Source organism: Pseudonaja textilis, chromosome 2 (assembly GCF_049901715.1).
Source record: "Pseudonaja textilis isolate UNSWEBS1 chromosome 2, rPseTex1.2, whole genome shotgun sequence".
Lineage (NCBI taxonomy): Eukaryota > Metazoa > Chordata > Lepidosauria > Squamata > Elapidae > Pseudonaja > Pseudonaja textilis.
The window spans coordinates 162359321-162382648 of record NC_141991.1 but is presented as its reverse complement, the minus strand read 5'-3'; the positions used below and the strand labels follow the sequence as shown (position 1 = coordinate 162382648).

Sequence of the window (23328 nt, the reverse complement as noted above, 5' to 3'; positions counted from 1 at the left end):
TAGTTTGGAAAATTCCACTGCCAATTCTGCCATGGTGTTGAACAGTTCAGATAGGGATGCAGCTATGAAGTAGGGGGAAGGCACAGTGGTTCAGTGGTTAAAGATGCTGAGCTGACAGCCCAGATTCGAGACCTGAGTGCCACACAACGGGGTGAGCTCCAGTTATTTGCCATAGCTCCTGCCAACGTGGCAGTTTGAAAGCATGCAAATGCAAGTTGATACAAAGATAACACTTTGGTGGGCAGGTAACAGGGTTCTGTGCTCCTCGGTGTATAGTCATGCTGGCCATATAACCGTGGAAGTGTTCTCCAGACAATGCTGGCTTCCTTGAACAGGAAACAGAGATGAGATCACCCACGAGAGTCAGACCTAACTGGGCAGGAGAAACTTTTACCTTTATGTGGAAGCTGGTACACTAACAACAATCCCACCTGATTCCTAAGACCCAGATTCACAACCTGGGTCTCATAACCAATGATTTCCAGAACATTACCCCGGAAGCTACTAGAGATTTTCAGATGCTTATAACCACACCCCACCCCTGGCTCAGAATCATGGCTGGTGTTGGGTCCAAAATCCAAGTGGCACATTTAGAGAAAGTAATACCCCCCCCCCACACACACATTTCTATACACAACCTGTTTTGGTAATGCATATCAGGTTGGCATTCTCAACCTCAGTCAAATCAAAGCCTGATGACAGATTGATCTTATATTAAATAGCAGTAGATGAAGGCCTGGGGTTACCAAAGATGGGAAGACCAGATCTCAGGACTGAGTGCAGAGGGCTGGAATATGGCATCAGTACTAAGCACTAAAGCAGCCTTCCTTAAATAGTGTGGTATTATTAATAATAACAATTTCACCTATCATATGCACTTAAAACTGGCATGGCTTTGCGTATTGTGTATTTCACCTATCAAGAACTGCCATTTCTGTGGGGTGTATCCAAAATGTAAACGTGCATCTGGGTCCACATGATCAAAGCTGTGCCCTTTGTATACCCCACTATGGATACCCGTGTGAAATAACATCAAATTGGATGTTTATCTTGCTTTATGCGCTTATTTCTGTGCTTATTTATTTGCCAATTCAACTGAACGTTGGGAAGAACTTACATAGGGTGGTCGTCAGGTCACGTCTACCTGTCATAAGAATAAGTCTCTGAAAACAGAATAATACAAAGCCAAAGTTGGTATTGAGGAAGAAGCTGACAAAAGAAAGACTGAGTTCAAAAACAGACTCAGTTCAGCTGGGGAACTGCAGAGGGGAAAAAATCCTCATGCATAGCTCTGGCAGAGACTGTTGGACAACAGTTTGGATTGTTTTCAGTCTTTCTAAGCCCCTTTTCCTTCCTAATCACATGACCTGGAACAGAAGCGTTATTATACGTTGGAAAGAATTCCAAAAGCCATGGTGCACAAGGTAGGGACCTTGTTAGGCAGTGTGTGAAATGGCCCCAAGTGCAAGATACAAGCTAGTACATGAATGTTCCCTTAATGCTTGTTTCAGTTTGAACCCCAGAGCGATATACTAAGTCCATCAGATACAGTTGCTGGAGAATGCAGAAATATTTGCAAAACCAATGGAGCCTTCCAAACGAGAGTTAGCTGCCACAGCTCTCTGCAGACACAGGAACCTGCTTATTGCTGCCAAAAGAGTCCCTTATACACATTTGAGTCAGGACTGTGGGATTTGGAAAACTAGCTAGAAAAATTGCCAGTCTGTGATGAGGACTTCAGATTGAGACAGTAACATTCACAGGCATTGATGCTTGGGTCGTAAAGCAAGCTGGGCTGAGAAAATAGCCAACGGGGAATCTTTAGGAATAAGCATGAACCTGGGTGAAAATAGAGCTAAGTTAATTTGTGTACATATTCCCTCATGGACCAGGGAACTCCTTCTAATGATGTGGTATGAGTGTGTACTTAGTGCACTTAAACAACATATTAAAGATATGTAAATCCAAGATCAGGGATGTTTATTTGAGCAGTCAAAGTCCCCTTTTTAAACAGTGAAATATTTATATCAAATAACTGTCCCCAAAATTCAAAGGGCATTAACCTTAGCGTGCTGCAACATACTTCCCACAGCAGCTTTGGAGGGCCGATACGAAAAATACCATATGAGCTGAGACTGTGCCCCTGTGGACAAGGGGCCATTGGAACTATAGCTCACATCTTGCTATGCTGTATCTTCTACAAGGACTCAATGATTCAATTTATAACATCTTACCTTATTAGCTATCCAGGAAATACTGATTTATGTGCAACACTATTATCAGATCACTATGAAGTAGTTTCTCTGAATTCTGCTATTTGTATGTAAAATTAGCTAAACCAGGGGTGTCAAATTCAAGGCCTTCAGGCCTGATTTGGCCCGTGGGGTACTTAAATCCAGCCCATGGGGTTGGCCTGGAAATATCAAAGGACTGGCCCGCAGTGCCTCTACTGGCTGAAAACGGCCCATTTTTGGCCCGTTTTTTTGGCTGACAGAGTGCTGCAAGAGACCATGAAGGGTGAAAATGGGGCAGAGGGGGCTGTGTGCAGTGCCCCCATGCACAGGGGTGGGATTCTACCAGTTCGCACCTATTCGCTAGAACCGATTGTTAACGAATATTCTAAGCAGTTCGGAGAACCAGTTGTTAGAAGAAATTACTGACCTAATCCTGTAAAGAAGGCAGGAAGGAAACATTCTGGTGTTGCTTACAGAAACTTTCTCTCCGTTAACCCTTATTACATTCTTGGCAGGACTGGACTTCCTGTCTCAGGAACTTCTCTGGAGTTTTTTTCCCCTCCTTTGCTGGTACTTTGCTTGTGTGGAATGACCATTCAAAATTACAATGGCACTGAAAAAAGTGACTTATGACCGTTTTTCACACTTACAACTGTTGCAGCATCCCCACAGTCATGAGAGGCCAGGCAAGGAGATGCGTGCCTCGATGTGAGTGATATTGACTTGGCCACGCCCAGCCAATAGCATGACCACCAAGCCATGCCCACCAACTAAGCCACGCCCACAGAACCAGTTGTTAAAAAATTTGAATCCCACCCCTGCCCACGCCCCATTTTGCGTGGCAGGATGCTGCAGGAGGCATCCGTTTTGTCTCTTTCCCCCACTGGCCCACAGAGGAGAACTACAATGCTGATCCAGCCTTCTAAGAAACCCCTGAGCTAAACTTTAACTGCCCACTGTTAATTCACTACCAATCGCAATATATTATACTGTCTGTCTTTTATTTTTATTTTTTCTATTATTGTTGTTTTTAATGTTTTTATTTGCTGGCCTGTGACCATAATAAAAAATGATTGATATACCATCATGGAGAAAAACTATAGAATGGTCAGTGTGAGTTGAAAACTACTTGATGGCACATAATCTATACATGCATGCATACATACATACCTACCAGTGGTGGGATTCAATTTTTTTTACTACCGGTTCTGTGGGTGTGGCTTGGTGGGCGTGGCAGGGGAAGGATATTGAAAAATCTCCAGTCAGAGGTGGGATTTGCCAGTTCTCCAAACTACTCAAAATTTCTGTACCAGTTCTCCAGAACTGATCAGAACCTGCTGAATACCACCTCTGATACATACTGTACATACATACATACCTACATATTCCCAGTGATTGCTACCTCTTTACATCACTTTTGTTTCCATGCTTAAAATAAAGGAACACACCACTGTCTTACACAGAGAGAGCAGCACAGAGTTTTCTGTGAAAGAGAACAGAATAGGGGGCTACAGAGGAGCTACATCGGATTGTTTTTACTGGCTGGGAAATACAGATATGGGAGGGAAGAAATTAGACACATGATATATTGCTTAATAATGTAGACTGAATTGTAACCCATCAAGGCAAATATGTGTTACCAGCCATATGTGCTGTCCTACTAGGAATTACATAATGCTTTTTTCATGCTGTGTCCTTTTAAAATATATATATATATTTAAAACTCTCCAATAGCAAGCCATGGAAATGGTCAAGGGCTACACAGACCATTTTTGGAAAACTTAGTGCTGCAAAGGGGTTGGATTTCCATGCCTACAAGAAAGAATGTACAGTATGTGGGGATCCGGTTCTTTGTTTTATCTTTATAATCCTGGGGTGGGCATGTTTTAGGGTTTACACTATCATTTTCATGAGGTTCCTGCCTTGAAGTGGCAAAACGCTGACTTGTTGGTTTTCATCAGGCAGGGTCAGAAGGGCTTCCCATGGCTTTTTTTTAGCATCCTTGCTAAAAACAGCAAGGATGGGGTTGTAATGTTGCCAAATCTTGAAATAAATAGATTGATTCCTGAATGCAAATATTTATGTACCCCACCAATAGGATTACCCGCTTCCTTCTGTTGTAAATACATACCCTTCTTTGAACTTAAGTCCTGGGATTGTTTGATTGTTTGTCTTTTTGTAGGGCAGAGCTGGCTTAGTCAGAAGTGCTCTCATTCCTTGTGTTCAGAAGTTTGCTACTTATGATGGCCCATCTGCTTAACCGTGTAGATAGTATATCATTTGTCTTCATTCAAACTTCTCTGAAATTCCTCTGAAGGCACTAAAGCTGGTAGACAATGGAGCTATTGACAGTGATAGTCCTGCTGAAGTGTAAGCAGAGGAACTAAGTTAATGTTTAGAACAGATAAAGTTTAATGTCTGAACGAGCAACCATGGGAGCTGCATAAGAGGCACAGTGGTGTTGTTTATGTGCATTATTATTTTCCTCATGCATTCATATTCCATTCGGTTACGCTGAAAATCATGATTTATTCCTTGTTATGTTGGCTTTTTGTGTTTGGCATAATGTAAACAATGTCCCTTTATATTTTCAGGAATCTATACTGCAGATTTAACTACCTTGAGTCATACCTTATTGTTGATTAAAGGGCTGTGTTTAACATATCCCATGAATTATACATTTCAGTAGGGAATGAGGAATATGATAGTTAGAATGAAATTATTAAATGTGTAAGTTATTCTTTCAATTTGTTCTAGGTTTTGGTATAATGTTTCTGAATATGGCTTTTGGAAATAGGTATTCTATATACTACTCAGCAACATAATCACAACTTCTTTTCTTCCTCAGGCAGACTAATTGGCCTGGATCTAGACAGGTCATTGTAATTCATCCCTTAAATGGTTCCTTAATCTCAGTGATAATAATGCAACTTCACCGATAATATTTTTTTTGAAGGGGACATTTGCATGAAGAGAGGCATTTTGAATATTTATAAATGCTGGAACAAAACTATGCTGAGTCACATTCTAAAGTGTTCTCAGAGCAGATCTTTCCTTCCTTCCTTCCTTCCTTCCTTCCTTCCTTCCTTCCTTCCTTCCTTCCTTCCTTCCTTCCTTCCTTCCTTCCTTCCTTTATCTGTTTGTCTGTCTATCTGTCTATCTATCCATCCGTCCATCCATCCATCCATCCATCCATCCATCCATCCATCCATCTTCTATTTTTCTGAAAATGGCAACCTTTCGATCAAGTCTCCTTCATGATATATAGGATTTTTACTTTTGCTGCAACCTTGAAAAATCCTCTGCTATTGACAGGCAGGGACATGGAGAAGTAAATGTATAAACTGATGACCTTGTGAGGGCTGCTACGTGTTGTAGGAGAGAGCAAAAGCAGCCACCATATGATATGCTGGGTTCACAGTGAAAAAAAATCAGATAAAAATAAACTCACGATAGGCTCTTTTTTGGGGGGTGGGGGGTGGGTGGGAGGGCCTGAGAAAGAGAATATATCTCCTGCTATGACCTGAGTAATCAAATAATTGAGGAAGTAAGTAAAACTAATCATTAGTAATTCTTAGCCATTATTCAATTGCATTTCTTTTGAGTAGTTAACTACCATCTGGTTTTCTTGACTGCAGTACAAGAGTCACTTATTAAAGTTTATGATCCCTAATGTGATAAACAGCAAAATGAAGGCAGGCAGTCACTGATCCTTTTATCAAAAAACCCGGCTCACACTGAGGACCTGCGGATCTTCAGAGATGGTTTATGGCAGCTAATTATCAAAGTATTTTTAGGCACAGAGTTTGCATACCAATGCATATAGAACTTACCAGGAAAGTATAAAAGTTAGAGTAGTGAGGATAAGTGATCGTGCTTAGTATTCAAGAGATAATGGCATTTACAAAATTAATGCTAGAGTTGTGCTGCGCTGATCCTCAGATTCTAAAACTGATAATAAAATTGTTGTGGAGGCTTAAGCAAAGTCTGCTTGATTGCAGATCCACAAACTAGTTTCTCTCAGATGTGGGTGCATGGATGCAATTTGACTACCTAAATATGTTCATTTTGTGATAGGATAGGATTGGTTAGGATAGGATAAGACAAGGCTGTCAAACTCCTGGCCTGTAGGCCAGATACATCACATGCTTTCCACACCTGGTTTAGCGAAGCGGGGGGAAATGTCCTGATACATGATGTGACACTGCCATGACGATGGGAGTTTGACACCCCTGGGTAAGATAGGATAGCAGGCAGCGTTGTCCGAAGACAATTTCCATGATCATGTGTCCAGCATGGCTATATGCTAAATGCACACCTTCCCACCACTAATACCTCCCCACCAAAGTGGTACCTATTAATCTACTCGCATTTGCATGCTTTCAAACTGGTAGTGGGCAGGAGCTCAGGCAAGTAACGGGCACTCACTCGGTTGCATGTAGCTCAGGTCTCAAACTACAGGCTTTCAGCTCTCCAGCTGATAAGCTCATTGTTTTTAAATGCTGAGCCCTCACGCCCTCCCCCCACACACCTTTACAAAGGTTAAAAGTACTTACAAAAATTAGGTAGGGATAAAATCATCCTTGCTAGAAAGATCCTTGTCATGATATCTATTATTAAAGTTACTAGCATTAGCTGTCCTGTACTGTATGGAGCCTCCTTTTTTGTTTTGTTTTAAGAACTGAGATGAGTAGAGTTTTAGGCATGTGTAGTCCTACCTTATTTCACTCCATTGTTCTTTCACTGCAGACTCTTTTCTGTGTGCTGCACTCAAGTTGCATTCAGTAAAGTATGAAGAAATTCCAAACTTAATTGCGGAACTGATACTTGCACCGTTTGCTGAAACCGGTGCTCCTGTTGTTTTAAATGTGGGGTGAACATTAAGCAAGGCTACATCAGCAGTGTGTGTCTGCTGAACAAGTAATGTAAGAAGACAACGTAGCCTTTGGTCATAATAAAATAAACTTCCAAATGTAGGGAGAGAACATTCTTTGAAGAGATCAGTTTCCTCGCCCACCCAAATTAGTATCCTTTGCTTGGATGGATTTTGGCTGCTCAGGGTGTCAGAGAAGGGCTTCTCTGAGCTGTGCCAGAAAATGCTAGGCTCAAAGCATGTGCTCTACCATTGAGCAATGGTCCTTTGACAAAAGATGAGGAAATTCAGCTTCAAAATGTGCCCTTTGTAGTGAAGACTTACTCCTACTTCTCTCCCTTTGGATTTATTTGTCCTCCCTCTTCAGTCCTCTGCTGTTTTCCTCACCTCATATAGACCCATAACTGTGGCCGTTTGCATACCAGCCGCTTTCTGTACGTGTATCTATACAGACATACAGAAATGCTACAAAAGGTGCATTTCATTTCGTTAAGTAGAGATAGTCCTTGATTTACAATGGTTCGTTTAGTGACCGTTTGAAGGTACAATGGCACTGAAAAAAGTGTGTTTTTCCACACTTATGACCATTGCAGCATCCCCATGCTCAGGTGGCCAAAATTCACCCCCTTGGCAACTGATTCATATTTATGATGGTTGCTTTGTCCCTGGGTCATGTGTTCACCTTCTAAGTCCTTCTGACAAGCAAAGTCACTGCGGAAGCCGTATTCACTTAACCACCGTGTTACTGACCAAACAACTGTGGCAAGAAAGGACATAAAATAGGGCAAAACTCACTTAACAAATGTCTCACTTAGCAACAGAAATGTTGAACTCATTGTTGTTGTAGGTTGAGAACTTCCCATAAAAATGACCTAACAAAGAGGGGACAGAAAGAGATATTGATCTGCTATACATTTATAGCAAATAAGATGGTATTTATTGTGTTTTGATATGGAATCGGGACTTTTTTTTAATTTTAAAGTTATATACCATTCCTGTCAGATACCACATGTAAAAGAATTAAGGATATATTTTATATAGAAATGAGAAGGTAGAAATCTGAACTTCATAAAAAAAAGAATTTGAATGTGATGGGTTTTTTTTACAATAAACTTATTAAATTTTACAGTTAAAATATACAAACAACACACAGAGAGATTGGGAAAGGAAAGAAAAACAACAAAGAAAAAAGGGAAAATGATTACATCATCAACAGTTTGTGGTTTCTTATTTATCTCATTATTTTGTGCCATATTTGCAATTAATATTTAGTGCGAATATCTAATTACTACTATTGTCACTCCTCCTCATTTAGAATTTTTTATTATTATTATTATTATTATTATTATTATTATTATTATTATTATTATTATTATTATTATTATTATTATTGGTCTATCTTCAGTCTATCCACTCATACCAACAGTTCCAACTCATATAGTACTCTGGGAGTTCTTCATTTTTTAGTGCTAAAATTAGTTTATCCGTTTCTGCACAGTTTGATATTTTCTGAATAATCATTTCCTCTGGTGGAGTATAAGGTTTTTTCCAGCATTGTGTGAAGGCCAATCTAGCTGCCGTCATTATATGTAGTATTATATATTTAACTCTTTGGGGGAATTGCCTGTTGAGAATCCCTAATAGGAAGAATTCTGGTTTAAGTTCAATCTGCTCAGTTGTAATTTCCTCCATCCATTTTTTTATTCTCAGCCAATATCTTTGAGACTCTGTACATGACCACCACATGTGGTAGAATGTTCCTTCTTTCTTTTTACACTTCCAGCATTTAGGACTCATGTTGGGAAACATCTTTGCTAATCTCGAAGGGGGTAGGTGCTATTTATAGAATATTTTGTAAGCATTTTCTTTATATGATGCCGATTTTGTAATTTTATTGTTTCAGATCTTCTCCCATTCTGATAAAGTAATGCTATGGCCTATATTCCTACTCCAAGCTATCATATTACCTTTAACCATTTCTTCCTCTAATTCTATCTTTAATAAATAGTTATAAAATTTTTTTATATTTTTTTAATCTGGGCCTAATAGAATTTTATCTAATTGCTGTGGTTTATTATAGATTCAGAAATCTTTCATGTCCTGTCTATATCTATTCTGGACTTGGAGATATGCCCACCGGTCAATTCGTAACCCTTGTTCCTGAAGGTCTTGCCATAATTTCAAATTTACTTGTATATCCAATAAATCTTTGTACTTTAACATCTTATTAATATCCAAGTTGTTCGGGTGAATCATCGCCTCCATTGTTGAGAGCCAGATAGGGATCTTTAAATAATGTGATGGGTTTTTTTTTATAGAAACAAAGCTGTTTCTGAAAGAGTATTAAAATGACATTTTCTAGTATATCTGCATTTATAATGTGCATAAGCATTAATAATTATTAGACTACAGAGCTTTTTAATTTCTTTTACACATAAGCATCCATCCAAAACATTCATACAGATGTGACACCATATATAATCAGTGGAAATTTTAGGTAGGCTTACTCCATTCCACTCTACTTACATTTTAAAATTTAAGTATGGTTTGCATTTATTTATTTCACTATCTGTTTCACTGTAAGCCTTCATCTTATACCATATATTGTATTATGTAAGCTATATAAACCACTTCTTTACAGACCAGAACTGCAAAGTAATTACCAGTTTTAAAACAAACTATTTATATCTGCTCATTTGTTTATAAGAACAAATTCAGAAAAATATACAGACAGGAAAGAAAATATCTTGATCGTTTTCACACCAAGCTCCAAGTACACTGCTCAAAAAAATAAAGGGAACGCTTAAACAACACAATGTAACTCCAAGTCAATCACACTTCTGTGAAATCAAACTGTCCACTTAGGTAGCAACACTGATTGACAATCAATTTCACATGCTGTCGTGCAAATGGAATAGACAAGCAAAGGCAGTTAGCAAGACATCCCCCCAAAAGGAGTGGTTCTGCAAGTGGTGACCACAGACCACTTCTCAGTTCCTATGCTTTCTGGCTGATGGTTTGGTCACTTTTGAATGCTGGCGGTGCTTTCACTCTAGTGGTAGTATGAGACGGAGTATACAACCCACACAAGTGGCTTAGTTAGTGCAGCTCATCCAGGATGGCACATCAATGCGAGCTGTGGCAAGAAGGTTTGCTGTGTCTGTCAGCGTAGTGTCCAGAGCATGGAGGTGCTACCAGGAGACAGGCCAGTATATCAGGAGACGTGGAGGAGGCCATAGGAGGGCAACAAGACCACTACCTCCACCTTTGTGCAAGGAGGAACAGGAGAAACACTGCCAGAACCTTGCAAAATGACCTCCAGCGGGCCATAAATGTGCATGTGGCTGCTCAAACGGTCAGAAACAGATTCCATGAGGGTGGTATGAGGGCCCGATGTCCACAGGTGGGGGTTGTGCTTACAGCCCAACACCGCGCAGGACGTTTGGCATTTGCCAGAGAACACCAAGATTGGCAAATTCACCACTGGCGCCCTGTGCTCTTCACAGATGAAAGCAGGTTCACACTGTGCACATGTGACAGATGTGACAGGGTCTGGAGATGCCGTGGAGAACGTTCTGCTGCCTGCAACATCCTCCAGCATGACCGGTTTGGTAGTGGGTCAGTAATGGTGTGGGGTGGCATTTCTTTAGGGGGCCGCACAGCCCTCCATGTGCTTGCCAGAGGTAGCCTGACTGCCATTAAGTACCGAGATGAGATCCTCAGACCCCTTGTGAGACCATATGCTGGTGCAGTTGGCCCTGGGTTCCTCCTAATGCACGACAATGCTAGACCTCATGTGGCTGGAGTGTGTCAGCAGTTCCTGCAAGACGAAGGCATTGATGCTATGGACTGGCCCGCCCGTTCCCCAGACCTGAATCCAATTGAGCACATCTGGGACATCATGTCTCACTCCATCCACCAATGCCAGGTCGCACCACAGACTGTCCAGGAGTTGGGGGATGCTTTAGTCCAGGTGTAGGAGGAGATCCCTCAGGGGACCATCTGCCACCTCATCAGGAGCATGCCCAGGCGGTGTAGGGAGGTCATACAGGCACATGGAGGCCACACACATTACTGAGCCTCATTTTGACTTGTTTTAAGGACATTACATCAAAGTTGGATCAGCCTGTAGTGTTTTTTTCCATTTTAATTTTGAGTGTAACTCAAAATCAGACCTCCATGGGTTGCTAAATTTGATTTCCATTGATAATTTTTGTGTGATTTTGTTGTCAGCACATTCAACTATGTAATGAACAAAATATTTAATAAGAATATTTCATTCATTCAGATCTAGGATGTTTTATTTTTGTGTTCCCTTTATTTTTTTGAGCAGTGTATATTAAAATGAATTAATCCAGTATATCACAAATAATAAACTCCTTGGATCAGGAACATGTTTATATATATCTTCATTCATTTGAAAAATGGCATACATTTTATAAAAATAATAGTAGTTGATGAAAGCATTCTTGTCAAGATGAAGAATAAAAAACAAGAAGCACATGAAACATTTCAACATTCTTTTGTTTTTTTAAAAACTTGATTTATATCATTTGAAACTGGTTCATGCTTGCATAAGCTGGTTAAAGCCTCTTTGATTTCCTTTCTTCTGAATAAATTCACCTTGTTCATCTGAAAAAAAAATGAAAAACTTAGACTCACTCCTTTTATGTTTGTTAGCACTGAGGAAAAAACAAACACCTTTGTTGATTTTGCTGCCTTGTCTGATTTAATTGGACCAGTTGGACCAGGTGTTCACAGGTTTTACATTGTTCCAAGTTTGCTAGTTAAACTAATTTTAATCTTAATCATGCAATAACTTTATTGATCTCAGGCTACAGAATTGTATGTAAGATTTCCCCCCCAAACACTGGAAGGCTGTAATTTCTTTTTCTGCAGTGGTTCTGTATTTGGCCTTCTCATATTACTTCTTCCAAGTGGTGGTAAGCCATGGAATCCTCCGTTTCTTGGAATTTAACATAACCTGGGGGGAGCAGGGAAGTTTACTGTTTAGGAATGTTACATTCATGAATTTTTAGAACAAAATCTCCAATAAACTTGGTTGGCAAATTAATTAGGACTATATTATGAAATATAGGCTCTTTTATGAGGATTGAGGTGAAATGTTCAGAAACGTCTATTCAGATAATTCATTAGGAAAAGGATTTCTTGAAAAATAAAATAAAAATGCATGGGATGGGCTTTCTTTAACAAAAAAGCTATACTTTGAATGTTAAGACTATGCTTTCTGTAAGATAACAATAGTCCAATATTGTTAGCTTTCCCCTGTTCTAGGGGTATGTGATCATTGAACTATTTTTTACTCAGAAAGAAACTGAGAAATATCTCTATCTTTTTGCTGAAAACAAATCCTCTTTTTCTAATATTTTACAAGAGGTAGATAACAAACAAACCTAAGTTCTTAGTTTTCAGTGACCTTTCAGCCAGTGAACAAAATGTATTTTGATTGCAGAGAGAATATGGCTGGATTAGACAGGGATTATGACTTTCAGGGAATGAGAAAAAGAATGTCTCTGGCCATTTTAGTGCTATGCCATTCATTATTTCAGCATAGGATAGATTCTACAGAGAAGAATGCACAATCCCACCTTTTACATTCACCTGATCTGAAAATTAAACCCTCACACTACCAGAGCCTTCAGATTAACTTCTAGTTTCTTTGAAACCAGCACAAACCTGGCATGATTTTCTTCCTGGTCCGACTGCCAGGAACATTTAACATGAGCTCTCCCAGAGGAATACAGCCGTGAATATCAGAAGGAGAACTAGAGTCAGTTAGACAGAAATATAAATTAGGGAAAAGTGGAAGATTCTCAGGAAGAAATAACACATGGGATGACTGGAAGATAGCCACTTTAAATTGCATGGGTTATATTTCACACTGAGTAAGATGGATAAAAGATTGGTGACTGAGAATTTTCTTGGAAGACTCTTGAAGGTCTGAACAGTATTTTGAATAAATGGTGGGGAGGGCGGAGGAGACAGACTTACATCAAGCTGAGCTCCTTGGAGAAAGGGTAGGATATAAAGGTGATAGATAATTTAATATTGCTTGCAATACATGCCATATTAAGAGGTTGCATTTAATGAAACAATAAATTATAAACCGAGAACACAGTTTGCACCTGGGATTCTTAAGCTCAGGAATTTTGCCTGGCAGATATGCTCTTCCACCTCTCATCACCTGCATTTTTTATAATTGGGTGGCGTAAAATATTGTAAAGTAAATAAAAATAAAACCCAAATATTAAAAATGTACAGTAAAGGACGAACAAGAAAGAACAGATACAAGACAGCTAAATCCTTCAAAGCCTCTTCAAATTAACAATAGATATATTCATGCAAGAGGCTTTAGAGGGATTTTTTTCCCCTTCATGAATTGGTTTTAATGTGAATGTAAACCTTCCATTGGCCAAAGTGTGCATTTGAATTACAAATGGCTTGCTTTCTGGTTTAAATATTCCACTTTGAGAAGGATCTGACATTCACATAAATAGCCTGTGAAAAGCACTCTAAGCCTCATGTGTGGAAGTTCCCACAGTCCCACAATATTTCCGGGCCTCCTGAAATGTATGAGTAGCAATTCTGCAAAGGGTCAGCCCAGCTTCTTAAAACAATCTGGGATATTTTAGGAGTATCCAGAAAGAGTTACACTATTGACTTAAGTACGTACATATTAAAACTGCAGTATGACAACCACAATCAATTCAACAGATCTTCCTCATGGAAGTTAACAGGAGAGGTCCATCTCTCAAATGCCTTTAGTTGCCACTTGTAACAGTAGACCATGACTGTCAAGGCCCCCTTCAGTTTGAATCGCTTTGGCCTACTGATTAGAATCTATTGATTAAAGATGTATCAGAGCTCTTTCAGCAGGGCATACACCCCATGGATTAATTGCACACTTTTTGCAGAGTTTACTAATGTCAAAGTTGTCTACAGGTTTGTACCCAAGCAAATACACTTACAGTCTTACGTGCTTGGCAGTTTTGAAGTAGGACTGCCAACTTGAGGTTTCAGAAAGAAGGCACAAATTCTCTGAAGGCTTTAAATCAAAGAGGGCAGGGATATTTGTGCTTTGCCGAATAATTATGTTCTTTGCTTCTTTGCCTTGCCTGTCATTGTTCACAATGAAGAAGCAGGCACAGCCAGCCTTGCCCTCTGGCACGCCAAGTGCAATCTTGAGTTCCACTAAAGTCTTCCAGGCAGGATCCAGACCTTAGAAATGCAGTTCATCCTACCTTGTAGCAATAGCTTTGCCAAGGTGACAATAGCTTTGGCAAGCTGGAATTCTTCATAGTACCCCTAACTGCAAAGCATTTCCAATTTTTTCTTCTTTTTTTACTGCAGTCCCTTCTGCTGTCCCTATGATGCATCAGGTGAGTCGCACCCCAAGCAGTATCACTTTGTCCTGGCCACAGCCTGATCAGCCAAATGGAATCATCTTGGACTATCAACTGCGCTATTTTGACAAGGTAAACTGGTGAAAAAAGACCAGAGTTAAAAATTCGCATTTTAGATTTGGTTTCAGTTCTGTTTTTGCCATCTACAGCAAGTTTACACAGTAAATTTTAATAAGTACAACTGTTGTGGTGCCTTATCAAGAAACTAGGACTGGCTCAGAAAAGTTGTATCTCATCTACTAAGTAATCAGCAGTGATAGAAATCTATAGTTGTCAGGTTCTTTTGGAATAGACATGAGGCTTTAAAATCAATTTAAGATTCTGTAATAGACTTCCCCTAATTTTTCTTCTCCTGTTTAGGAGGTGAACATGCTACCCTTTTATATTACTAAAACAGTTGGGAAGCTGCCACTACCACAGGATCTCATCTTGTATCATTCCAGAAATAAACAAAGCAGAAAGGACCCACATGGGAAGGATAAAATTCTGCAGCTTCTAGACCAAAAAATTTCATTTCCTGAATGGGCCACTAGTGTGATGGAAAAGAGCTGCGTTGTTATTATTACTCACCACATTTCCATTTCAGGGTTTTCATGTTACCAGGATGGGGTGGAAAATAGTTATAACAAGAAAGAGCCTTAGAGTTTATTGGAAGCCATGTGTTGTGAAACAGTTTAACATTGCCAGGCAAGTCAGGCAAGCCATCCTTGGAACATTTTTTCCTCTTTCCCTTATGCAAAACATTTTTATTGTTCCTTTAGCTAGCCATCCTCAAGAATAAAGGCAGAAGTAGGTAATCTGAATGATTAGTTCAGGAGTCTGGGCAGAAAGAAACTTGACTAAATAACAAAAATGTGGATTCATCTGAGAATAGAGCATTGCTAAGGTTAAAGAAGTTGATCAACCTGTATTGATTCTTAGTCAGAAGATGAGGACACTTCATTCACCTTAACCAGCGAGACTAATATGGCCACCATCTCCAGTCTAAGCCCAGGGAAGATATATGCTTTTCAAGTACGAGCCCGGACAGCAGTGGGTTATGGGCCATATAGTGGAAAGATGTATTTCCAGACTCTTGTAGGAGGTAAGTGACACATCTTCTGAATTTCCAAATCTAGGTTTATCAATACTTCTCTTTCACGCTCACACAGTACTTACATAAACAATTTTCTCTTTTTATTGCTCTCTTGCTCGTGCCTCATAAACTTTTTATAGCCTTCACATACCTAACAGGCTAGCGTACACCTTGAGTCCCCATCTGCTTATGTATTTTCAAGTATTGCATCATCTCCGTATGCGAAGACACTTAGGCATTTCAGACAAAATGTAATAAGGAATTATCCTGAACAAGCTTCATGATTTCAATGTGACTTTTGCAGATGAACTATTTGGTCAACTGTGACCATGTGAATTGCATATGTATTTAGCCCAAGAGATAAAATCAATTGCAGGAGCTGTGTAGAAGTATTTTTGAAGAAAGAAAGGAAGAGCTTTTGCAAAATTGACAATCAAAAGGCCTGATTTTTATTTTATTTTAAAAATGAATGAAATAAAGTGGCATAATACAGCTGTATGTGTGTTAGAGATTGAAAGAAGGGCTGAGAGATTTGAAAGGTTTCTTATATTTTGCTAGATGATAAAGTAAACATGCATGAAGGTTTGGAGTTAAATCGACAGACCCACATCTATGTGTTGCTTAGAGAAAAACTTAACATGGAAAGGGGACCGGATGGGGTCAGCATAACTATGACCCTTGTATGTTCTACAGACTCGGATGCTACAGGCAGGGGAAAGAGGGCCTTTCTGAATGTTGGTGGCTGAAGTTGCAGAGCTCTTAACAACATTCTGGAAGAGTGTGTTCAAGTGTTGAGACTGTATTAGAGGGTTTCATAACAATAAAGACTATATATAAGAAGCTAACAGACTGCCTTCCTTCTTTGACAGGTGAGCGCTCTGAGATGGTGCAGGATCGATTGCCACTTATTGTAGGCTCAGCATTGGGTGGATTGGCCTTCATGGTAATTGCTGCCATTGCCATCCTGGCCATTGTCTTTAAAAGGTGGGTACTCTGCTTTCACCCTCGTAAAGATATTGTTGATTCAACACAAAACTACTCCCAGGTAAGGTTTTGCATGATTTTGAAAAGCTGCTTTCAAACAGGAACTCTATTATGTCCTAGACTTCTACTGGGAGAGACAGTCTGCTATTTTTTTTCCTCATATTACATCTGCAACTTACATATTATACAAGAATGATAGCTGGAAACCAGATATAGTATTTGTGGGGAAGACGGGCATACCGTTCTCTTTTGACCTCATATTCAGATCTTGAGACAACTGGAGAAATGTGATGGAGTTAGGATTACAGGTATAGAAGAGAACCTTTGATCAGTATGCCCTCAATTGTAGACATACTCTTTCTACTAATAGGTTTGGAAAACTGTAAACAAGGGGTAGATAATCTGTAGGCTGCTTTTGGCAACCCATTTGCAGTTCCACAATACTCATGGCACAAACCTTTAAACCTTTGTTTAATGTTTTTTTGGGGGGGAAGGAGAATGTGAAATAATGGAAATGATTTATTAAGCTTTGCTGAGGTTTAAAGCATCTAGAACACTCTACCCTTCCCTCCAAATGAGCTACATTTTTCTATGTTGGGGATAAAAGAATAAATGGATAAGCCTGTGCAAAACTCATTGCTACTGTAACCCGCAGACGCACATGTTGATAATGTATGTTTGTCCAACTCCACACACTTTGTGACATCATGATATCACCAGTCATGTGACTCCAAGCCTGAAGAAGAAACATCTGCATTATAATTCAGAGGCAGACAACAGCCCTTGCAAGTAATCAGTTTAAACTTCTGGTAAGAGTTATCTCACCTTTGGTGAGACAGAAAAAGTTATCAGAAAGAGAATAAACAGAGTATCAGAAAAATAATGGGTTCCCCAATCACTTCCCGTTTCAGGCCTACCCACTATTAGCAAGTTTCCCCCAAAGATTCCCCCAAGAATTTCCCCCTAGGCCAAATAAATAAATACAAATCCCCATCTCTGTTATAGATCAGTTTAAAACTTCTTGAAAATAGCAAATAAACAAGCTATTTTAAAGTAGAGTTTTTGATCTTTAGTTCCAATTCCGACTTCAATTGAAATTTGTTACTATTTTTTGTTTAACCGCCAAATCTCAAAGCTAGATATAATTATTCATCTAATCTAAAGGCTATTAAAGTACACAGGAGTTCCAATCAACTCCATTTCATATCCTGACTTGGTACTCTGCCCAATACATTGAAAATCTTGTTCAAAAAGCAACTTTTAGAGATATATCATGAACTCTTGTCACCGAATGAATAGTCATGGGCTCCCCTTTATAGCATCTTACTTGGAACATGGACATAGATTGTCTTTATAAATGGATATGTGTTTCTTGCATATAGTAAAAATTGAGCCTATCTTACATCTGGTTATCATATAAATTCCTAATAGAATTGCCAGTGTCATTGTCACTATACAGTGTCACTGTGTAAGTGTCCATTCAGTATTTAAGAATATCATAAGAGCTCTGCCAGGTCAGACTGGCCAATGTTAAGTTTGTACTACATACTTTTATTTATTGTTCCTCCCTACTTCCTCCATCCTTATTAAAAACTGTTTTAGGATTTTATTAAAAACTGCTTTTCAATAAAAATTCAAAGAGCATTAAATAAAGAAATATGTGACTTATTATTTCCAGTATTACAATTTCCAACAATGCTCCCCTAAATCAATGGCATATTTTATGGTCACAGCACTGGATGATCAAATGGTCGTTTAGTGCAACTTTCTGCTAAGGCTGAAAAAGTGAGTTGAAGTTCAGATTTAGCTATCATAAAAAAGAGATCCATCTTTTCTCTTTCTACTCTATCCTCACCATGATTAATTTTCTACATTCTACATTCCTTCTGACTCTTTTATACTGAAAGATGTTATACTTAATATGACCTATGCATAACTTATGAGCAGATATAGAATGATTGGATATCCATGATCTTCCATCTTCATGTAATATGATTATTTTTCCAACATCCAACATAATTTTGACTGCTTTTACCTGCCCCTTTTTCATAGCTCCTTTGGACCTGATGCATCTAAGAAGGTCACCCTATCTTAGTTTTCCTTCTATGTTTTCTTCTTCCACAGTAAGAGGCGAGAAACTCCATACACAGATCGCCTGCAACAGTACATAAGCACTCGGGGTAGGTGGTTGAGAATCTCCTCTTTCTTTAGCTGCCTCTTCTCTCAAGCTCATTACTGACTCTGGAGTCTGTGGTCTCCCTCGCAGGCCTTGGGGTCAAATATTACATTGACCCTTCTACCTATGAAGACCCCAATGAAGCCATTCGGGAATTTGCCAAGGAAATTGATGTATCTTTTGTCAAGATAGAGGAAGTTATTGGATCAGGTAATGAACTAATATTTTCTCATTTAATCTCTGCTATCTTATTTGCTCCTTAAACCCCTATTTTTCAGTACACTTGTTCTCACTTGGAGCCTCAGATCTTTCATTGTGACCCTGCAGTTTAAGCCTGCTCTTTTTGGTTGGGTTGCAACTTACTGATATTGACAAGGGTCCACCTAATTGTCAGGTGTTCCTCCCATTTATCTGTTTTTGCCAAAGTTTTTTTTTAATGTCTAATAGAACTTCACTCAAGTAGCATTACAACATCTTCACCATGCCGGCTTCATCTTAGGTGTTGGAGAAATTAAAAATGGGTACATTCTAAGTGTGTAACAATGTGCTGTGCTTCAGATCTAAAACAGAAAAGATGCTTCAAAGTTGATGGGTTGTATATGGTTGTGATGCCTTCTTAAAAAGATGCATATTTTTGGATGACCATTTCTTTCTTTACTGTATTCTAGTTTTTCTTTCCTGTCCATTTCTATTTAAATTTTCCCTTTTTTCCTTTCTTTTCTGCCTCCTCTACTCTTTTATTCTTCTGCTTTTCCAGTTTGCATTAGTTTTTACTGTTGTACCTGTAATCTTTAATAAAACTATTATAAAAATGTGTCTTTTCCTCAGCTCACATATATCTCAGGAAAATATATCTTTGAGGTAAGGAGGCATTGACAGCTCTTTCATGCTGGCTTCAAAGCCCTTGTTGCACCCTGCTGAGAGCTTGTTAATTTAACTGCATATTTTCCTGGGATTGCCCCACCCCCAATGTAGCATTTTTTCCCTTTAGATCTGAAGCTCTGCACATCCCTAGAAATGTGCCACAATGAGGGGATACAGCTATTCTTTCCCCCCAGCCCTTGCCCATTATTTAAGAAGGGGCAGAATTTTATTCAGTTCACATCTGCTGCCGAAATAGGATGGGAATCATTTCCTCATGATGTAATCACACACCAATGCAAAATATATACAGTTACCAGAATTACAAAGGACAGAGCCAATTGCAGGAAGAAAAAAGTAAGCTGTATTATTATACAGGGGTAAGAAATGACTCCCTGTAAAGGTCTGGTACTCTTTTTGGCTACTTTGGTCTAGCGGTTTAGGGCACCAGAGTAGAAAGCAGGAGAGTTCAAGTCTCGCCTTAGCCATGAAAGACAACTAGGCAACCAGTTGGACCAGTCACTCTCATCTCATCTCATCTCACCTCACAAGGATGTTGTTTTGCGGAAAACAGTAGAAGGAAGGTGTATTGGATATGTTTGCTGTCTTGAATTATTTGTAAAAACAATAAAGACAGCATATAAATAAAATAAATAAATAAAAAATTTAACCTCCAGTCTGAGCTCTTCTTATTCTCTTTTATTCTGATATTCTCCTGAATGGCAGAAGGCTGCTAATCTACTATAGCTTCTCTTTTCTTCAAGAAAGAGCTTTAGAGCTTTGGGTTTTTTGTGTGTATTTGTTTGTTTGATTCTGGGTTTTTCAGGCAAATTGCTGCTTGAATTCTTAGATTGGTGTTTTTCAAACTTGTCAGCTTTAAGATAGATGGACTTTAACTCTCAGCCATGCTGGTAGGGGAATTCTGGGAGTTGAAGTCCACCCATCTTAAAGTTGTCAAGTTTGATTAAAAAAAGCTTTCTCAGATAGAGCAATGACTGTATCAGTTGTGAAAATATTTAGATTGTTCAGCTGAGACTTGGAAGACTGAACCTCAATCTGTGCCGAAGTTCAAGACGTTGGAGTTTGTCAAAATCTGTTTCAAAGATAAAAGGGGGAATTGTGTTGCCTGGTTTGAACTTGGGTACTATAGTAACCTTACCAATGAAACAAACTCCAGAAAGTGATGAAGTGTTTGCTTCACAAAGCAGCAAGGCCCACAGTCTTACCTCCCTCTGCATTTAAATTATGGACGCACCAGTTCCTCCTCTGGCTGATGCGTTGTCTTTTCCATCCCTTACTCCTGGCAGGAGAATTTGGAGAGGTGTGTTTTGGCCGCCTGAAGCCTCCAGGGAAGCGTGAATACATGGTGGCTATTAAAACCTTGAAGGCCGGCTACACCGATGAGCAGCGGCGGGAGTTCCTAAGCGAGGCCAGCATCATGGGACAATTTGAGCACCCAAATGTTATCCGCCTGGAAGGTGTGGTCACCAAGAGCCGCCCCGTCATGATTGTCACCGAGTTCATGGAGAATGGCTCTCTGGATTCCTTCCTCCGGGTATGACCATCTCAGCTCCTCCCTTTCCTTGCCTGCTTCACTTCCTCCCACTCATTTTACATCTACTATATTTATTATTATTTACTTGTTTTAGTTACTTCTGAGCATTTGTAAGGGATGCATCGTTAAAGTCATGCCCAAGCAGTATACTAAATCGAATAACATAAAATACAAGGTATAGGGAAACGATTTCAGTAAAATAATACAGCAGCATGCATCTCTATAATAAATTTTAATAAAACAATAAAACCCCTGATATGGGGGAAGAGGGAGGTCTGAGCAAAAAAAAAGTTTGTCTTTAACAGATATTGCAAACATAGCACCGAGCCCTTTTAGAAGTCAGGAATTGGGGGGGAGGAAAGAACCATTTCTCAGTAGCTATGATGTAACAAGCCATATAATATGGTGCCACCAGTAAGAATTTTACAGTTGAAAGTCAGTGACACTAACAAAAGATATTGCTAGTGGGGAAAAGAAAAGGAAATCAAACAGCCCAATAAAACACAAAAAGAGTATTTCGGTAATTTAGTCCCAAGTTTTATCTTCCATAAAATGGAATGATCATTTAACTTCCCTCAAGATAAGGTCTCTGGTAGTTTGTCCAAGAGATCAAGGTTAGATATAGCTCCTTGTAGCCCAACATGGACTCTTATATGACTATGCAGAGAGAACCATTCAGGAATTATATACAGGCCTCCTTTCATTTCCTTTTCCCTTTCTTAAATTTAGAAGGCACCTGACTCCATAATAAATCTTATGGATACTAGTAATGCTGTGTTAAATATACTTTTCACCATATCAGTAGATTCTAAAACAGAAACTTTTAGCAGATGCTTGTCTGTTTGAATGTTAAAATCCCAGAGTACTTTAGCTTCTTCATTTTGTCATCCTACTAGTTCTTGCATTGTAATACCTGGAGAGAACTAATAGAATAAAAAGGACTGGAGAAAAATCACAAAATACAAAGACCTCCAAATAAAAGTTGAATGACAGTAGCAAGAGAAAGCAAAGATGGTACCAACACTATTAGGCATCTTGGGTGCAATTTCAAAACATCTGGAGCCCCACTTGAATACCATGGGTATTGACAAAATCATTATCAGTCAATCACAAAAGGTAGCTTTGCCCGGAACAGCTTACATCCTGCAATGATACCTTTACACCATCAACAACAATATCTGCCTATCCCAGATTCTTCAGAAAGATTTAATTGGTAGTCAAAAATGACAAATCCAGTCTAAACATGTGGCTGACTGTGCAACCAACTTGTATGCTGCCCAGCATTCAGTGGCCCTGGGCGGCTCACAACAATTTAAACAAAAAAATGACAAATCAGTAAAACATGAAGCATACAAAATACAACCTGTGCTACTGGATGTTAACAAGCCCTTCCCCGGAGAGAAGTGGGATATATCAGTTGAAGAAATGTGATTCAATCATAACCAAGAGATATTTCTCAACCAATCAATAGCTATAATTGAACAAAGGGGACCTATTTTTATAGAAGAGGAGAGCATTGGTGCCTTCTAGGCTGCGGTGGGTGTATGGAAACAGGAATTTGTAGGTTAATAACAGTGCTATGGTATACTGCAGTGCTTGGAAGAATCAGATTGGTTTGTGGGGAAATGGTTCAATGTGCTTGAAAGAATATGATAAGGGCAGAAATTACAGTGCAATACAGAAAAGAGGCTGGATTCTTCAGAGACTCAAGACAGAGACATAAAATAAAACAAAAAGTTGAGAATCTGCTTAGAAAAAGTCCTCTTTATTTGGAATATGTGTTTAGGCTTGTGTTAATAGGGGAAGGGCTTCTATAGGATTGGGAATGTATAAAAATAACAGTTATATTTCAAAAGTGGAATTAAATGCTATAAATATTTTAATTTAATTCAATTTAAAATAAATAATGCTGTAAGACAGTTGAAAAATGGTAATGCTACAAAATTGTAGATAGTTTACCTGGAGAAATGTTAAAATTTAGATGTGATTTGCTTGTGAAGTGGCTGAATGATTTGTGTAAAGCAGATGTGAAGGCTGTATCTCTACTTGACATTTGGAAGAGTGCTGGTATAAGTCCTCTCTGTGAAGGGAATGGAAACAAGAGTGAGTGTACAAATTATACTTGCTTTCAGTTGTTAAATATGCC

General features: G+C 39.0%; 1 protein-coding gene across 2 annotated transcripts in view; it reads left to right on the top strand.

Annotated features, from left to right (window-relative positions):
- The window catches only part of LOC113449584 (ephrin type-B receptor 5), a 174000-nt gene that overhangs the window by 136375 nt on the left and 14297 nt on the right, over window positions 1–23328 (top strand). For both annotated transcript variants that reach the window (XM_087926285.1, XM_026720664.2), the window contains exons 7-12: window positions 14479–14603; window positions 15453–15615; window positions 16476–16590; window positions 18715–18770; window positions 18857–18976; window positions 20935–21182. In XM_087926285.1, coding sequence (XP_087782411.1) covers window positions 14479–14603; window positions 15453–15615; window positions 16476–16590; window positions 18715–18770; window positions 18857–18976; window positions 20935–21182 — 827 coding nt within the window. The remainder of the gene's footprint in view (window positions 1–14478; window positions 14604–15452; window positions 15616–16475; window positions 16591–18714; window positions 18771–18856; window positions 18977–20934; window positions 21183–23328) is intronic.